This window comes from Charadrius vociferus, unplaced genomic scaffold (assembly GCF_000708025.1).
Source record: "Charadrius vociferus isolate BGI_N301 unplaced genomic scaffold, ASM70802v2 scaffold68, whole genome shotgun sequence".
NCBI lineage: Eukaryota > Metazoa > Chordata > Aves > Charadriiformes > Charadriidae > Charadrius > Charadrius vociferus.
Window position 1 is genome coordinate 3,332,699 of NW_009649946.1, and position 18,538 is coordinate 3,351,236.

General features: G+C 40.9%; 1 protein-coding gene across 1 annotated transcript in view; it reads right to left on the reverse strand.

Moving 5' to 3' along the window:
• Positions 1-17,913, reverse strand: part of DACT2 (dishevelled-binding antagonist of beta-catenin 2) — a 42,268-nt gene extending 24,355 nt beyond the window's left edge. Inside the window, exon 1 of the mRNA XM_009891476.1 lies at positions 17,701-17,913. Coding sequence (XP_009889778.1) covers positions 17,701-17,913 — 213 coding nt within the window. The remainder of the gene's footprint in view (positions 1-17,700) is intronic.
• Between the last annotated feature and the right edge of the window lie 625 nt (positions 17,914-18,538).

Sequence of the window (18,538 nt, forward strand, 5' to 3'; positions counted from 1 at the left end):
CCTGCTTCACAGATTCTTCTTCCCTGCAGCACTGACAAATTTCCTCTATCTTCTGTATAGACATAGTTCTTCAAAAGCTCTCAGCAGAGTAGATATATGGCAGAAATCCTTACCCAGAATTTGCCTTGCAAAGGTGGAGAAGTTAGTGCCCAGACCCACACTAGCAGCAAGGTAGATCTTTTTGCTCTGTTCTTCTGTCTCTTCAAGTGAGACAGTAGTGCTTTTTTAAACCTTGCTAGATATGCCAGAAGCCCTAAGACCACCCCTCTCCAAACATCAGTGTGGATTGAGTTTTCTCCATTCTGTCTTCCAAAACAGAGGCAGCTGCTATCCTCATTGCTACCATGAAGAACATCTGTCATCTGTTATCAAGAGTCTGAAACCTTAGCTAACAGCTACCCTGCTGAATGTTTTTAATACCTGTAAAATAACAGTGATACACCAGCTGCAGTACAGATTAAGCACAAACACAGGAACACTTGCAAAAACCAAAGCATCTTTGCATGTGTGGGCACCCAAAGAAATATTTCATCTTCGCAGAATAAGACATTTTAAATTAGATGCTCAAATCTCCTTCCCTGCAAGCAAATTCTTGTGTAAATCCTGTAAAGCTCTTCCTAGAGAAAATTTGGAAGGCTAGATTTGCTTTGTGTACATTTTCTGTTTGCTAATCAGCGTATTCCATTGCAGATCCATCCTGGCTAGGAGACAGTAATCCACCTCTCCCAGGACATCAAATTAAAGACAAAGACTTCCTGTTGCTACCTTACAATCCTCTGGAAGCAATGTTGAGATGAATGGCATTGTCTCTTCTCTCCATCACAGAAGGTGAAATGCAGAGGGGATGGAAGGCATTACTTTACTATATCCTGTGACAGAGATTTGGGATGAGGTTCTTGTTGTCCTCTGGATGAATGAGGGAAAACAAGGAAAGGAGATGAGACCCAAGAGTGTGTAATGGAGGAGGAGACGTTCACTTCCCTTTCAAACATTGCTGAAGAGAATGAAGGTGGGACAAAAAGACATGCTTTGCTGTCTTGCAGGTTGAGAAGACAACTGTCTCAGACAAACCCTCAGAGCCTTCAAGGCCATCAGCTGAATCATTCAGTAGGTGCTCTGGAGAGCAACCGGCAACTTCAGCCATCCTTTTTCCAGCATGCAGAGCAGCAGCTTGCCCCTTGTAATGGCAAAGGTGATGGTGACAGTCAGAAGTTGAAAGGTTTTGGTTTCCAGCTGAGAAATGGGCCACCTCAGTTTGAAATGCCTCAGTTTGAAATGCTTTACCCCTACCCCAAAGAACACTCCCCACCTGATGCTGATATCAAGTCAATATTTACACACCGAGCTGGACTTGGAACACTTCAGTATGTTTTGCAGCACTCCTGGATCCTTGGTGTTTGTGTTCAGGCTTGTCATTTCACCTGTCTTAAGCACACTGGGAGTCCCCTAAAACAGCACAGCCATGTGATGTGACTCCCAGGAACTTGTGCTCTGGGTACCCATCTCTGGAGGAGGGATAAGAGTTGCTTCCCTAAGTAACTGGTTTCTGGACTAGGTTTTCCAATGAAGGCTTTTATTTCTGGTATGTGAGCTCTCAGACTGACAGTGCCATGCTTCTCACTTGATTCAAAAGGATTTTTCTTTTTTTTTTTTTTAAACAAGCTTCCTGCAATCTCAAAGTCAGGGCTTATACCCAAAACCCCTGTTTCTTTTGGCTTTCCACCTGTGTGTGTGTATGCGGTGTGGTTTTTGAGAGGGTATAATGCCTCTGTTATCAGAAAGCAGAACCTTTAATAACCTATGGGGTTTTATAATCCTTTCTTTCATTTCCTTTTAAATTAATCCAACCCTGTCTTGCTGTGACATATGAGGTACTCTGGTTAAAAAGACATAAATCTGATTAGATTACAAGGTACTTCAAAGATGCCCCACCTTCAGCTGTTTGTGAGCTGCTTAGAATTAGTGGAACTATGTGGCAATGGGCAAAAGTCTTAATCCAACCAGGACTGAAATTCCCTTTGGCTGAAGTTCCAGGATGTGCCCAAAACTCCAAAGCTGTTGTGTGCAATACAGTCATGACAGCAGGAAATCTAAGGACTTTTTGTCCTGTTTTGACATGGCAGCTCTGCTCCCTGTGGTTTATGCATAAAATGCTGTGATGCTCTAGACGGGAAGGTTGAGAATATTATAAATGTCATAAGTGCACTTCGATCCTGCTGTCACAAGAAGTCAACACGTGGGTTTTGCCCCCCAGGATTTCAGCATCAGCACAATCCACCCGACAGACGTGGGAGCACCTCACCTTGCCACTGCTATCTCTTCCCCTAAGATCAAAGTTACCATCATCCCCCCCATTCCCCTGGGGGAGTTGCAACAAACTGATGAAATGCTTCACTAGGAAAAAACTCAGTCAGGAGAAAACTGCAAACAAACAAACCAACCAAAGAAAAAGACTAAAAAGAGCATTGCTAAGAAGCAATGCAGGAGTAGAGTGGTTAGTCAGTTGGCTTCAGATCCAATCCACCAAGCATCTCATTTGCTGGATTTGCTCTAAGCTCAGACACTGTATTCAGCATTGCCCTTCGGCTCTCCCGGAGGCACCCCACAGCTGTGTTTTTTCATGGTATCTCCATGTGATTGAAAACTATGGACCTTAGAAATTGTTCCTTCATGAGATGAAAGGAGGACAGGACGGAGTTTTTGCTGTGTGGTGCCTGACCTGCTTTCCAGCATGTGTGGTGGTGTCAGCACAGTCAGTAGCCGCAGGGGAACATGGAGGTGGAGGCCAAGGTGTAAGTACTGGAGAGGGCATGAGGGTAAGACGCACCTCTTGTTTTGAAACTGGGGTTATTGTTTGCTGATGGGAAGATCCTAGTTCAGGCTTTGATCTTTTGCAGGGTTCAGAGTGACATCTAATGGCACAGTACCAGACTGCACCATGTCTAAGGAGAGGTAAGTGGACAAAAGCTATAGTTGCCAACCATTTATCAAGTGACGAGGGCAAGGTAAATTCTGTCAGGGGTGAAGAAACAAATAGACTCTATTAAACTAAACTGCAACATTGTTTATAGCTATACTTAGAGATATATATATAAAATACCTGAATAAAGCTGGGAAGTTAAAGGAAAGTTGGGAAGTGGCCGTTAGGCTGCCTGTAAAAAGATAAAATATTTCACATAATATATTAGGTTAATGAAACATGAGTGAGTTCAAACAAGCTGAAAGGAGGAAGTCAGGGCAATATTCCAGAAAGGAGTCAATCCCAAATATTCTATTTTGAGTTTGATGTGATGTAAAGCTTTCATGTATAACTCCTTTTATAAAAAATGACAAGACCCTACATAATTGTTTGTTCTGACATAAACAGCACATTTTAATAAAAGATGCTCCATCAAATATTTTCAACCACTGCTGTGTTGTTGCATCAGTGTTTTGAACAGTGCAAATTGCAGATCAGATATCTGTTCAATCTTACCAACTTGGAAATACATTTATAGGTGCTGTACGATTTCCCTTTTAGGCACCAGTAAATGTAATTTTGCACCATTAATTAATGTTGCAAGAAAAATACTTTGTGTTGTGTTCAAGTGTAGGATGCTGACATTTAAAATGTGTAATCTCAAATAAGGGATAACGATAGCAAGAAAAGCTTTGGAATTATTCGAGCTAACTTTTCAGGGAAATAGCGGTTTCCCTGTTTACCGTAAACGGATTGAGTTTTGTTTCTGGTAATGGGCATTGGATGATATTCCATTTAGAATAATTACAGAGTTGCCGAATTGAAAAACTAACTATATTCTATATATATATATATCTGTATACGTGTGTATATTGGTGTATAAAATACAGTTAGTAGGTTGTGCATAGTACACTTAGAGTGTCAATGCCTAAACAGAATTAGAGCACACACAGTTCGAAGGTAAGTTTTTCATCTCTGGTATGAATCCATAAAGCAAAGCCACACCTACTAGCCCTTAAGGCATGTCAATAACTACTCACATGGGTTCTGTCCTTAAGAAGGATGAGCCATATGGGGAACCCAGGGAGAATGTGGCTTTGGTGCATTTTGCATCTGTTTAGTCATGACCTGCTGGTAGCATGTTCCTCCTGCAATCCTTTAAACTTGCAAACTCATGATAAAGATAATTTATAAAGGAAAAAGGAATGAGTCTTTGCCTTTTAAAAAGAGATTTCTAAAAGGCATATAAGTTATTTTCAAAGGATTATTTTCTTTACAGGTTTTCACATTAGGAAGTTGAGTTGCTAGCTACCTTTTTGCCTAGAAATCTTTATAGGATGATTGAAATATTATCAATCATGCTTGTGATAGTGGAGAAGCAGTACAAAAAAAATCTTCTTTGCACAACACTAAATTCAGTCGAGGAACTCATTGCTACAGGATGCTGTGAAGACTAAAGTTCTGGACAAAAGATTAGGAAAAATCATGAAGGATTGGTCCTCTGGTGGCTGTTAAATGTAGTTGGAGCATATCTATCACCTCAGGAACTCACAGCTGCTGATTGCTGAAGAAGGGGTGTATAAACGGGGGAGAGGATTATTCTCCGACTGCTCCATTTCATATAGTATTTCCCTTAGCATCCAATATTAGTTACTGTCAGAAATACATTTCAGCTAGCTGCACTTTTGCTCTCTGCCCTATGGCTGTTCTAATGGCTGATCTTTCGTTACATGAAACTCCAGTAACAGCTTTCCTTTTTTTTTTTTCTCTCCCACCAGAAACAACGGTCTGAACATAAGCAATTTTTTTTTTGTTGTTATTGAAGTATCAAGTATATTAATTCATACGGGAAAAGCATTTGCTTATCTTAATCAAACTATAAGCAGGCTATAGTTTTAAAGGTAAATTAGTTACTGTTATGGCCATGTCACCTTAACCCAGTATCCAATGTCTGAGACAATTATTAAGCTCTAATGTTTTTGGTAGCCTCAAGCTTCCTTTTGCTGTCTATTGACTGCACTCAAAAGGGGCTTTCAGCTGAACATCTCTAGCCTTCAGGCAAGATAATATGCCTTTCTCTCACTAGCAATTGGTATCCAGCAGCTGGAGGTGACATTTTTAGACACTGGTTCTTTCTTCAGCTCTGAGGAAGGTGTTTAATTATATACCGTTTCACATCCAGGAAGTAGCCTGGGAACGTATGGACTACTCTGTAGGCCCTCTTTGTGCAAAGACAAAGAATGTTATCTTTTCATTGTGTTGGCTTCCTAAAGACACCTTTCTGTCTCAGAGGAAAAACAGTACACTATTTGGGGATAAAAGTCATCAGAAACAAGGCATACTTTTTTGAAGCTGGGGTAATTATGCATTGGAACGTTTTAAAACCAAAGGGAGGTGACTTATTAAAGGGTTGGAAATAATTTGGAGAAATCCTGAATAGGCTGTGACCTGTTGGAGGTCAATCTGACTGTGACAATAGTAGGAAACAAAAAAAGTAAAAAAAAAAAAAGGGGGAGTTGGGCTTCTGAGCTGACTGTGACCTCTCTGAAACAAGACCATACAGTTATATTTGATATTCCTATGAAAACATCTAATCGGTGCTCTGTGCAATCAAAAAAAAAAAAAAGTTGACTGCTAAGATCTGTGGAAGACAGTAGATGGCGCAAAGACGTCAGACGTCAGTCCCGGGGTTTCCTTCGGGTTAGGGATCAGGCTCCATAGGTGTGTATCAATTTTATTGCTCAAGATCCAACAGGGATTTTGGGAGGAAATTAAAGAAGTGCAATCTATATGGGTGCCACACATAGCACCTTTAAAGTGTATTGTCTGCAAATGCTATCTGCTAAAATACTTTGATTACAGTGTTTTACAAACATTACACTCCCACCTACACCTTTGTAGCTTTTCCCAGTGTGATTAGTTTTAGCTGTTGTGTCCTTCAAGTTTGGACTTTTCCCACTCTACCTTGAGATAAAAAAAGCCTGCAGTGCTTTCCAGAATAATCAATATATTACCGTGCAGTGCTCCCCCACACCCAGGCTATAGGACAGGCATATTTAACTCCTTTGTTTCTGATCTTCCCCCATATCCTTATTCCAGGCTCTGTACCTTGGATGCCCTAGTTACCCTGTTTGAAGTGGGCTAGTCTCTTCCCATCTCTTCTCATTAAAAGGTTCATTCTGGAGCTGAGAAACCATCCCTAACAAAAATTAGGTGTGAATGTTTTGGTGGAGCAAGTGAATCCTTATGAAAACTGGTGGTGACCCAGCGTTTACTGACAGAACATGCCCTGACAGCTTTCAGAGCAGTGTAGCATTCCCCTGCTTTTGTGCAGTCAGCACTCCAGCCCCGCTCCAGCCCCCGGCTCTATGATCATGGAGTTGTGGGTAAGCAGAAGTCACACAGGGTCTACTTGTGGCTAAAGTACATCAAGCCGGTGAGTTTGCCAGTTACTATTTACCCTGGCATCTCTACAGGTCTACAAACAGCTACTGCTGTCTTCACAGCATTACATGTGTGTCAGTCTGAAGGAATCATCAGACTCACCAAACGGTCTCCCACCACTGTGTGGTGGGGAGAGGAAAACAAGCCAAATGAAGAGTAATAGAAATTTTCCGCTGTGGTTCAAAACTCTCCCTGAATTGATCCTAGCACTTTCTTCTTTATGCTCTGCAATCAGTTAGCATCCTCTACTCTGTTTAAGGGGTTGGTGACCCCTCCTTACTCAACTGCTCTGAGATAGGACGCTCTTAGTGAAGCACAAGGGAGTAGCGGTTGTACTATGTGAAGGGCTGTCCTGGGGTGCGGGAGGGGAGGGAGAAAAGGGCGGATATGGTGGTGGTGAGCAGTGGAAATCGGGGACAAAGCTCTACCTATATATAAGGCCAGCTGCGTGGGATGAGGAGGAGAGAAAAAGTTTGAGAAGTTGCTTACTTTAGAAAGCTAAGAGGCAGTGCCTCATGGATAGATAGAACTGCTTCCAGAAAAGGCACCTGTGGAGTGCTCAAATTTGAGCCAAGGTAGAGAACAGACGTGGGTATAGCTGGAAAAAGCTGGAAAGACAGGTTTCCTACAGAGGAAGGTGGGATCTTGGCAGTAAATAGTAGTTATGGAAGGATGACTAGGCATACTGGGATGTTGCTTGCACACTGAACAGAGGGTGCCTTTTAAGGTGCTGGCACCTTAAAAGTAGAGGACCAAGGAGAGGCCAGGCATTGCATGTCTGTGCCTTAGGAACTAGCTGGGAGTGAGAAAAAAAGCTTCAAGGATCTTGACCATGCTGGGCTGCAGACAGGCAAGGGAAGGAGAGGGGCTTGCAGAAGCAGGTGCCTGCCTGGTATATTGCCAGAGGAGCTGGGTAACTGCTGGAAGCAATCAGAGATTGTTTAATGAAACAGATTTTTTTTGAAAACCACGACTTTTCCAATGGAAACATTTTCTAGTAACATGTTGGTTTCAACGAACTTCTGGTTAAATGCAGGTAGTTTCTTTCTAGCCCACCTGGAGGCAAACTCAAGCTTTTGGAATTCGTGGCTGTTGGACAGCCCTGCTATCCAGATGTTTCCAGAGCTTTTAGGCTCCTTCTTATCATATCCACAATATGCCATTGCGTGATTCCGGCCTCATTTACAGTGAGTAATGGAGCTCCATGGAAAGACTCTATAACTAGTGCTAACCCAAGCTGGTGCATCCACCTAATACTGTGATGCTGTGCAGACACAACAGACTGTTCCAAAATCGGGATCATATCTGAGGTGATAAATCCACCCTTTGGTTCTCCTGCTTACACTGCTGGTCACTGCACCCTGCTCCATTAAGTAAGAGAGATATTGTGCTCAGCGTTTGCTGACAGCAGTTTGCATGGTCACATTCAAACAGTACAAGGATAGGAGTTGTGTCATTGCCAGCGCTCCTGATGCAGGCGTCAAAATCATATGAATTTGTTGCAAGTCCCCAGTACTATCCACAGTTTATTAGCATTATCTTTATAAACATGCAAGACAAGTTTTTTACTTAATTGCTGAGACACAAATAACCTAACTGCCCCTTTATATCACTGCTTGCACAGGTTTGCACAGCCGTAGGGAAAAAAAATGGCCAACAAGAAGTTCATTGACATGCTGGACGAGGTTAAACTACCCCTGATAATCTGTCCCCAGAGAAGCTGATGTTCTTCTACCAGAGAATTTTGTACCCTGCTGTAATAAGCAGCCAGAGATTTTTAAAGCTCTTAAATCCTTTGAAGTCAGGAATGATGATGTGTTATTACGAGAGTATCCTAAATCTGGTGAATATGCCATTTTTCTCAGCTTCTACTGAAAGCATTATAAAATGATCAGGTAGTATTTTAAATGAAATGGAATGGAAAGGAGAGGAATGAAAAATTAAATTAAATTAAAAAGAAATCTTTATCTGCTGCTAAGTGAATGCTAATAAGTATATGCAATGAACTTGTGTGTGTGTGTTTAGATAATGTATTTTCTTTAATTCACAATTAAGGTAATGCAAAGGAAAAAAAAAGCAATAAAAAGTCAATGTGCCCCAAGCAGTGTTAGACTGTCCTCCATATCTTTGTGGTGTATGTGGTACTCAGTAGTTTTTTCCTGTTTCTACGTAGTATGGGCCAAGTTTACCCAGTTCTTCCACTGAAGGGAAGAGCTTTGGGGTTGGAAGCAGTGTGAGGGGCATGGCCATGAGGCACTTAATTTTTCTTTTCCACTACATCCATCATGTGCCAGGGTCATGTCAGGAGGAGTTGTCTCCAACAGCTGAACTTGTTCATCTTTTCTTCTTACCAGCTTCCTGGGCAGGGAGCGCTGGAGCAATGATGGACTGGTTAGGTAAGATTGCTGTGGGCTGTGAGTGTAAGATACTGAGATGTCGTCACTATCCTTGAGACACTTATGTCCCTGTGGTTTGTGTCAGAGATCCTCACTAGGATTTTATTGTTAATTATTGGTCAGAAGTAAATCAGTTCATCTGCCAAATGTTGACTCAAGTACTCTAAATGCCTCTTTTTAATATTTCTTTCAACAAAGGATTTTATTCTCAGTTGTAATTTTTTTCATTGGAATTGCATTGTTTTGTTTTAAATAGAGGTTGCACTTAGTTTTTCTGAAACAATTAGAAGGAAATGTGAATAACTTGGCTGTTTGCAAGCAACAGTTTGCTGTATATCATGCTTAAAAACTGGGAAGCAGAGAGAATTACCTCTACTTTAATTACAAGTACATCCACCGTCAGAGAATCAGCTAGCGCTGCCTCAAGCACCAGTAGAGAACTGCTGAGTAAGGGGGGAGAGTAGCTGAAGTCCAGCACAGTGAAGTCCAGAAATAGGTTTTGAAAACTGCATTTTGGTGAAATAAAATTAGAAGTAGGTGACCTCTGCAAAGACTTCAGTTCAAAGCAAGTTTTTGGTCTTAACATGGGAAACTGGGTAAAATTCCACATTCTGTAGAGGTGGTCAGACCAGATACTTAGTTGTTGCTTTTGGACTTCAAAAGAAATCTGTATTTTGGATACTTGGGGAACTAGATTTATTGTGGAAATCCTTTCTGCAGAAGATGGGTAGGGAACAGTGAGTCTCCATATAAATAAATAGACTTGATAGGAACAAGGGGGTATAAAGCATACCTCCAGTGGTGGAAGGTTTGGGAGGAACTTGAGGGCAGGGCATGCAGTCAGGGAAATGGTTTTCATTAAGTGGCAGAGTTATCCTGCTTATGTACCCATACGTGTGGACCCGTATGCTGCTGAATTTAGCATTGTGGACTTAAAGGCTTAATCTTCATGTGTGCAGCATTGTCTGCCCTGTGCTTGATTGCACCCTGCAATCTGCTCTGGAGAAATACGCTTGAAGAATTTCCCAGCATTTGTCTCTTCATTGACCGCTGCTGCTGGTTTTCCTGTGGGAAGGCAAAGTCTAGCCACATATACAAGTAATTTTGGATATGACTCAACAGAGAGTCCTAGGCAGTTTTGGAATCCAATGGATAAGACGCTTTTCTAAATTAATCTGGGAGATATCATTTGATCTTACGTGCAGTTGTTTAAAAAAAGTGAGAAAAAAAGTGGTGAACCAGAAGTTTTATTGCTCAATTTTTGAATAAAATTATTTAATAGCAATTGTTGCATTGCACATAACGGGGCTTTTTCAGTACTGATTATGAATGGGAGGCCATAATTCTTCCCATTAAAAGCAGTTGTTAGGACAAGTGCACACAAGTGTAGAAGGTGGCAATTTTATTTTAAAATGGTTATCTGACTGGAGTAAAGAGCATTTTTCACCCTTTGAAGTACTGGTAGAAATGGAGACGTCTTGATATTTCATATAGCGAAGGGAGGTTTTCAAATATTACTGCTTACTTAATGCAATTTTAAAATGAATATTAAACATTAACTTGCACAGATTGTTAGGTAACAGCCCAAACATTAATGATCTTCTTTCTCGTTAAGAAAACAAAATCAAGATGTCATGTGTTAACAAAGGTCAAAATATGGATTATCCAGTGTGACAGAAAACTGGAAGAACATTGATTTACTAAAAAAAAAAACCCACAGAGAAAGCAAGGTGGACGATCAGATATAGTTTTCTATTTTTCTTTCTCTCCAGGAAAAAAAAAAACAAACAAAAAAAAGCTTTGTAATATAATGCTGTGATTATGAATTTGTACACCAAAAGGGGTTAAGAAAGGAACAGACAGATTCAATAGTAAAAGTAATACAAAATAACTCTCATTATTCAATGTTTGCATAAGTGGGGAAGATTATATAGTCCACGAAAAGGGAGATTCATGTTTCTCTGATTTTTTACAGGTTTTTTTCCTCCCTATTTCTTTGGGCTTTTCAAAAATTTCTCTTCTGGGGTTCTACATCTAATAACTTCAGTTGTCAGCAAAAGGAGTAGGGCAGTTCTTTGGGTCCATGCTATGCTTCTTGGCATGATAACTAACTGTCTTCCAAAATGAGCGATAAATGAGATAACTAATAACAGTTGTTTTAGGGTTTTTCCCCTTATCATCTGGAGAGGAAATGTTGGGTGTGTGCTGATTATAAATATCTGTATGCTAAACAGCACAATGCACATCTGAACATCAAAATAATAGCCCCCAGATATTTGGCTCATGTGCGTATGTGAAGTTTTTTAAAAAAATAATCTAGCTTTGTGTTCCAGGTTTAAATACAATGAGAGTTCTGAGACATAAAGCATGGGAGTTGGGGGCTGATGCAATTTTAACGGTCAGCCTTAGAGCTCTGAAAGGCATTTTCTGTTTGACAGCTTGTACCATAATTCCCATGTGAGACCATGGGGCGTATGAACATGTCTCTGTGGAAATCTATCTTGTGGTGTTCATTTTTGGTTTGATTATTTTTGAAAACTATTCATCTTGCATTTGAAGATCCTGCTCTTCAGGAGTATCAAAACGTTGCATCTGAACCTGCTGTAGCAAGACTTGTTGAGAGGGTGAAAGAACAGAAATGGTTCTCCACTGGAGGCAGCAGCAGATACAGAAACGTAATGTTAGCCAGAGTGCTGTGTCATAGTGCAGCAAGAAATTCAGAAGAATGAGATGGGAGACACTGCAGTAGAAATAATAATGCAAAAATTGGTAACTTTGATGTATGACATTGTCTTTGAAGACATTCTACATTTGACAAAACACCCAGCTTATCTTTGAAAATGTCTGCAGAGTCATGTTCTCCTCTCTTACACAGTCACCACTGTTCATAAGGCAAAATTCAGCCTCCTTGTGTGTTTGGTACAGTGTGGAAAGTTCACTGATAGGAAGTTCATTAATTCCAAAGAAGGGCAAGTGCTCTCATCAGGTACTTACACATAACTATGCTGCACAGCAGGAAGACACCTCTCAGCAGACATAAGTGTTATCATAGAGTAAATGTCCAATCTGTAAGCTTCAGCATGATTGAATCAATTGCAAAAACTCAGTCTATTCCAGTGTCGTCTACATTTGTTTTCCGTTCTTTTCTTCCCCACCCCCCCCCCCCCGATTCATCCATCTTTCAAAATGTTTGCAACAGCTATTTTTGAGAGGCATTGGAATTATACACTCCAGGTGGCAATAGCCAAGATTATTCTTCTTTCTACCTTTTTTTTTCATGCTTCTTTCATAATTTCTTCTTTCCCCATTTTTTTTCATAACCCATTTATATAGAAAAAATACCAGATGTTTTTCTTTTCCCTTTGGAGACTATTCAAGAAGTTCAGGACAAGGTGATGCAATTGCTCAGTGGTGGGTTTTTTAAAGCCATTTCTTACCTTTTTCATAGAATCATTGCATATTCTAGTTATGGTAGGACGTAGTTGCAACAGCTGCAAAGAAAAACAAAGAGGTGACAGGTGAAAAAATGAAATAAGGTGAAGAAAAGACAGAGCATTCATATCTTGAACTGGGAGATCCAGGGAAGTCCCACATTATTACAAGCGTTCTGCCTTTCTTTGAACCTCCCCATCCACTACATCACCAAGAGTGAAAGCTACTTTTGCACTCCTTGAGCACACATGACAGCAACCGTGCCCCTTTGCTAACCCTGAGACAGACTGATGGTGGTGGCTGGAGGCTCTTCAGGTGGAAACGTGCTCTTGAGTGGTTAATGACTGTTCTGTTCCACAAGCGTCCCAAGAGACGTTGGTACTTCAGTGAGGCAACTCATGTGACTCATTTTAGTTATCTGTTTCAGGATGAGAAGAATGATGCCCTGGCAGTGGTTATCTCTCTTCACTGACTGTAATGGAGTCCATGGGGAATTAACTCACATAGAGCTGTGGCTGTGCTATAGCTCTTCATAAGGACATCAGCTGAAATGAATCCTAATGCCTGCTTCTTAAAGCTGGAATAAATAGCAACTTTACTGTACAAAGAAAGCCTTGAGTTTAGTGAGTCCAACTCAGTATGGACGGCAAATGTGCCACTTATGTGGCAGCTCTGGCCTATCAGAGGTCTCATAGCTTGAAGGAACTACAGTCATTTATTCATAGTTTGCCAGATACAACAGTATTAACTAATAGATATATCCCATAGATCAACATAGCCATTTTTGTTGATAATAAAGTCTTTATTAAGAAGTTTCATTTCTTCCTTCCTGCAGTCACCAGCCTAGGTGTTTGCAGTATCTGTGTTTTCCCAGACTGCTCATGAAAACTCACCATCTCTGTCTCCATCGCTATTATCAGCTATGCTCTTCTTTCCCTTAGTTCTTGAGTTCAGTTTCACAGATGCAGTTATTCTCTGCACACTCTTAACTCTGAGACCAACCTAGATGGCTACAGAGGGGTTCCCTTTTCCCACTTCCAACTTAGATGATACCAGAAAATTAGAAAAAGGCAAGGTAGCCATTCATCTAATTATCGGACGAAAGAGGTGACCAAAGTTTCCCTGGATGTCCAGTGTGTGATTTCTTCTGCACTTTCTCTGCTGATGGAAAACCTTGTTTTGTTCCTGAAGAGGTTGTGGTAAAATGGGATAAGCTTTGAAAATTCCTGAATGGCTGCTCCAGTCCAAAAAAAATAGTTAGTGGACAAGCAAATATTTAGAAAGGTCTTTACACAGTATAAAGGCAGTGTCAACCTTGCCAAAATCCTGTCATTCACAAGATATTCGTGAGAAGGGTGCTGGCACTCTGTGATTTCCAGTGAAGCAAACAAACACTCTGTGCTCAGCACTTTTGAGCTGCAGTCTGGTTAATATCTTGGAGTTTCTGTTTGCAGTTATGAAAGCAGGGGTATCAAATAAGAACATTTAAACTACTTGAAAATGTTTTGGGAAGTCTATCTGAATTTCCCATAACTTTTTTAAAGACAATTCCAACATCAGCCTGCTCCAAAGATCAAGAAAAAATGTTCAGTGCCAGTAACTTGTAGCGTATCACCTAATATTTTTCAGAACCAGATCCTGGGTGTCAAAAATAATTTATTTTTTTGAGTACTTAGTAACAGGGAAGGCTGTTCAAGTCATTGTTGAAAATAATAATTTCATTTGTCTTGGAAAAAAATGCTCAAAAGCACCATGGAGAATGAGAATATTCTCTCATCTGCAAAGAGAAATTACCAAGTTAGAACTGTCAATGCATGCCAGTAAAATGTCTTCTTGAACATATGATGTAAACTGTGAAGATGTTAATGAAATTAAAGTTTTTGGGATGGTATTTATTTAACAGATGTGTAGTTTTGAAAAAAAAATGATAGTAGTCTTGCTGTTATGGTGTTCTACATACAAGAAAGTCTTGTATTGGATCATCATATACAGTGGGATAAATTTTTGACCTCAGAGCAAAAATGATAAAAAATAAAAAAGCAAAGAAGCTAAAATCCTTTATTTACTTAATGATAAAATGAGTATATTTTTCATAAATATTTTGTCCTCATTTTTCCTCAATATCAGCTTCAGGGCCATAATGCACTCAAAAATGCACTCAAACAAAATCATTCGACTGATTTGGTTTCCAGAATATGGTGCAGTGAGAGAAAGGATTCTAAGCCTAATTATGTCTGCAGGGTCTAATAAAATTATTCAATTCCCATAAAAATACAGTCATTCCAATTTTATCTTTGAGACCAGGCAGTATTCCCCATCCTATTCCATTTCACTTCTTTTTAAAGTCAAAGTGCCTGAAACTTCCTCCAACCTCATGGTCTTCAGTAAAGCAGGTAGATCTGCCCTCTCAGAATACAAAGTTCATGGCATGTGTAGTCCATAATCTGCTTTTTTTCTTTTAGGTGTCAGCAGTACAGCTGATGAGAACTTTTCTGATGAAACAAAGTTTGATCAGAAAATACTCTGAAATGCTCCAGAGCCGTCTTATAAGAATACTATTTCCTCTGTATCTTTGCATACAAATTCACCAATACCATGCCACTAGTTTTGTTCCAAATTGTTCCTGTGTTCCAAACTAGGTGTCATAAATGAAATATATGTACATTCAGTGGTGCACATTCTATACATCCTATGAACATCGAGTAATTCTGCAGTGAGTCATGCCAGTAAGACTACCTAAGCAATAAGATAGTGTTCATCATATGATATTTCAAGTATGCTTTATATGTATTATATGGTGAAGATCTGATCTGGGAAATCTCTGTCCTTGGTGGCATTCAGAAGCCATCTGGACACAGTCCTGGGCAACCTGCTCTAAGTGACTGCTTTGAGCAGTGGAATTGGACTAAATGGTCTCCAGGGGCCTTCACCAACCTCAGCCACACTGTGTTTATGTGATACAGAGTGGGCAAAGCTGGCTGAAGAAAATCTCCTCTATTGAATGGGCTTAAATATCTGCCATAACAAAAAGGCTGTGTGACTGCTCCCGTATTGCTTCTACCTGGCTATTTCAGCAGCCGAACTGTAGAATAAAGGTCTCCCTTTTGATGTTAAGAACCAAGTATGTGACAGATTTTACTTCTGAGTGGATTGCAACTCTGCCCAACATTAGCAGGAGACGTGACTCAGCTCTTCTTCTCGTGGCTGCTCCCATGTTCCGTAGTGATCTGGGCTTTTATGCAATGCTCTGTGTTTAATGGCAAATGACGAGGCCAAATTTCCGCTCCTTACCCCTGTGATGTACTTCAGCTCAACTACCTATGTAAGTAAGGCAACAGCAGGCTGGTGGTAGCTGTGGTTTTCATTCTGGTAATTTTGTATCATTTATATAACGAGTAATGATAACATTTCCTGTAGAGGAAAATTTTTATGTTATTTTACTGTTTTGAGTGTACAGAAGAATATTCAACTGGATAAAACTCGTGATTTGTACTATGCCCATTGAACCTCTAACTAGGGTAAGGCTTGAAAATTTGTATGTTATCTTACTCTTTTGAGCATGCAGAAGAAAGTACAATTGGATAAAATACATATGAATTATACCGTGCCTATTAAAGCTCTAACTAGGGCAAGACTTGAGTCATGACTTCATTATGGCCATAAAAAGGAGGGAAGAAACTATTTTCCCAACCATTTTTCTCATACTTAGAAGTGGCAAGATCATTTTCACTCAAATTCTCATAAAAATATAGCCTTCAGCAACAAGTCAAATTCTTAGCCTGAAAGGCTTTGCGATGATTGACAGAATTGACATGATTCATTCTTCGTAAAATAATATGAAGCCGTACTCACAGACCCTATAAGTACATAGATCTAGAGTAGGCTAAACTCCTCTAAGTATAATTGTCAGCTGAGAAAGCAGAACAGTGAAATAAAAGACTGAAAACCGATCCTTTCACCCACTGTAACCTGAGAACGAGCTTAACTGTGTACTTTAAACAAACATTGCATAATATAACATATATTGAAGCTCAAGCCATATTTTAGATCAGATATTTTATTTATCCATTACAGGATAAATATTGATTCTGGCTAGACTCCTGAGACATGAGGCCAAGTTAAAATGAAGTCCTTAAAGAATCACGGAATCACAGAATTTTCAGAGCTGGAAGGGACCTCTAGAGATCATCTAGTCCAACTCCCCTGCTAAAGCAGGATTGCCTACAGCACATTACTCAGGACTGCATCCAGGTGGGTCTTGAAAATCTCCAGAGAAGGAGACTCCACAACCTCCCTGGGCAGCCTGTTCAGTGCTCTGTCACCCTAACCGTAAAGACATTTCTCCGTGTATTTGAATGGAACTTCCTATGTTCCATCTTGTGCTCGTTGCCCCTCGTCCTGCCACTGAGAACCACTGAAAAGAGTCTGGCTCCATCCTCCTTCATCCCACCCTTTAGATAGTTGCAAGCAATAATGAGGTGTCCCCTCAGCCTTCTCTTCTCCAGGCTAAAGAGTCCCAGCTCTCTCAGCCTTTCCTCATCAGGGAGATGCTCCAATCCCTCTTCTCTGCCCAGGTCTCCAGCCTGTCCCGGTCATGCTGGATGGCAGCGCAGCCCTCTGGGGTGTCAGCCACCCCTCCCAGTTTGGTATCATCAGCGAACTTGCTGAGGATACACTCTGTCCCCTCATCCTGGTCATTGATGAATATATTGAACAACATTGGACCGAGTATTGACCCCTGGGGGACACCAATGGCTACAGGCCTCCAATTTGACACTGCTCCATTAATCACAACCCTGAATTCTGTCACACAGCCAGCTCTCAATCCACCTCACTGTCACCTCATCTAGCCCACACTTCTTCAGCTTCCTAATGAGGATGTTACGGGAGACAGTGTCAAAAGCCTTGCTGAAGTCAAGGTAGATGATGTCTACTGCTCTCCCCTCGTCCAGCCAACCAGTTATAACATCATAGAAGGCTATCAGATTGGTCAAGCATGACTTACCCTCGGTAAATCCATGTTGACCACTTCCAGTAACTTCCTGTTCTTCAATGTGTTTGGAGATAACATCCAGAACGAGTCACTCCATTACCTTCCCAGGGACACAGGTGAGACTAACCAGCCTGTAGTTCCCTGGGTCCTCCTTCTTGCCTTTTTTGAAGACTGGAGTGATGTTGGCCTTCCTCCAGTCCTCAGGCACCTCTCCTGTCCCCCATGACCTTTCAAAGATGATGGAGAGTGCTCTTGCAATAACATCTGCGAGCTCTCTCAGCACTTGCGGGTGTATCCTGTCAGGGCCCATGGACTTATGGATGTCCAGCTTGTGGGTGGTCTCTAACCCAGTCCTTCTCAACTGAGGGAAAATCTTCCTCTCTCCAGACCTTCCCCCTCACCTCCAGGGTCTGGGATTCATGAGTGACAGCTTTAGTAGTGAAGACCGAAGAAAAGAAGGCATTCAGTAACTCCACCTTCTCTGTGTCTTCAACCACTAGGGTGCCCATCTCATTCGTCAGTGAGCCTACATTTTCCGTAGTCTTCCTTTTTCTATCAATATACTGAAAGAACCTCTTCTTCTTGTCTTTAACTTCAGTGGCCAAGCTGAATTCTGCTTGAGCTTTGGCCCTTCTAATTTTCCCCCTGCATAGCTTCACTACATCTTGGTATTCCTCATAAATTGCCATGTTGCTCATAAGTTGCCATGAATGTGAGACCCTAATGTCCTGTCCTAAAATGGACCAAAGCTGCACTTAGCTGTGCATCTTATGTACAGGCGTGGCCAACAGACTATGCAGCATATAATGGTAATTCCTTAAAATAGTTTCCCAGTCTCCAACAATCGGTGATTTAAGGACATTTTGAATCTGGAAGTACTTGTATTTAACAGCCCTCTGAGAAATTCTCTTCCATGAGGTTGTTGCTGTCCTCTGAAAGCTTCTTAGCTTCTTAGCTTTCAGAACCACAGTGTCCTGCAGCAGGGTTTCACTTGAACAGGTTAGATACTTGTCAGATGAATCAAGAGCTATGGCTCCTCTTGCTTCTAGCATGGCAGTTCTTCGTTTGTGTAACACTTGGAATGATACAATTCCAGTCCAAATTGTTAGCTCACCATTTAAAACACTTACGTATGGACCATTGTTTACAGAACGTAAACACTTTGTTTACCTTTGGGATCAAAGTACTGCTGATACACTTATCCCATCCTTGTCTATCAAACCTGCCAGCACCTTTCCATGCCAGGCAGGAACATTTTATCGCCTAAGTGGCAATAAAATGTTGACTAGTTCGTAGAATGGTTTGGGTTGGAAG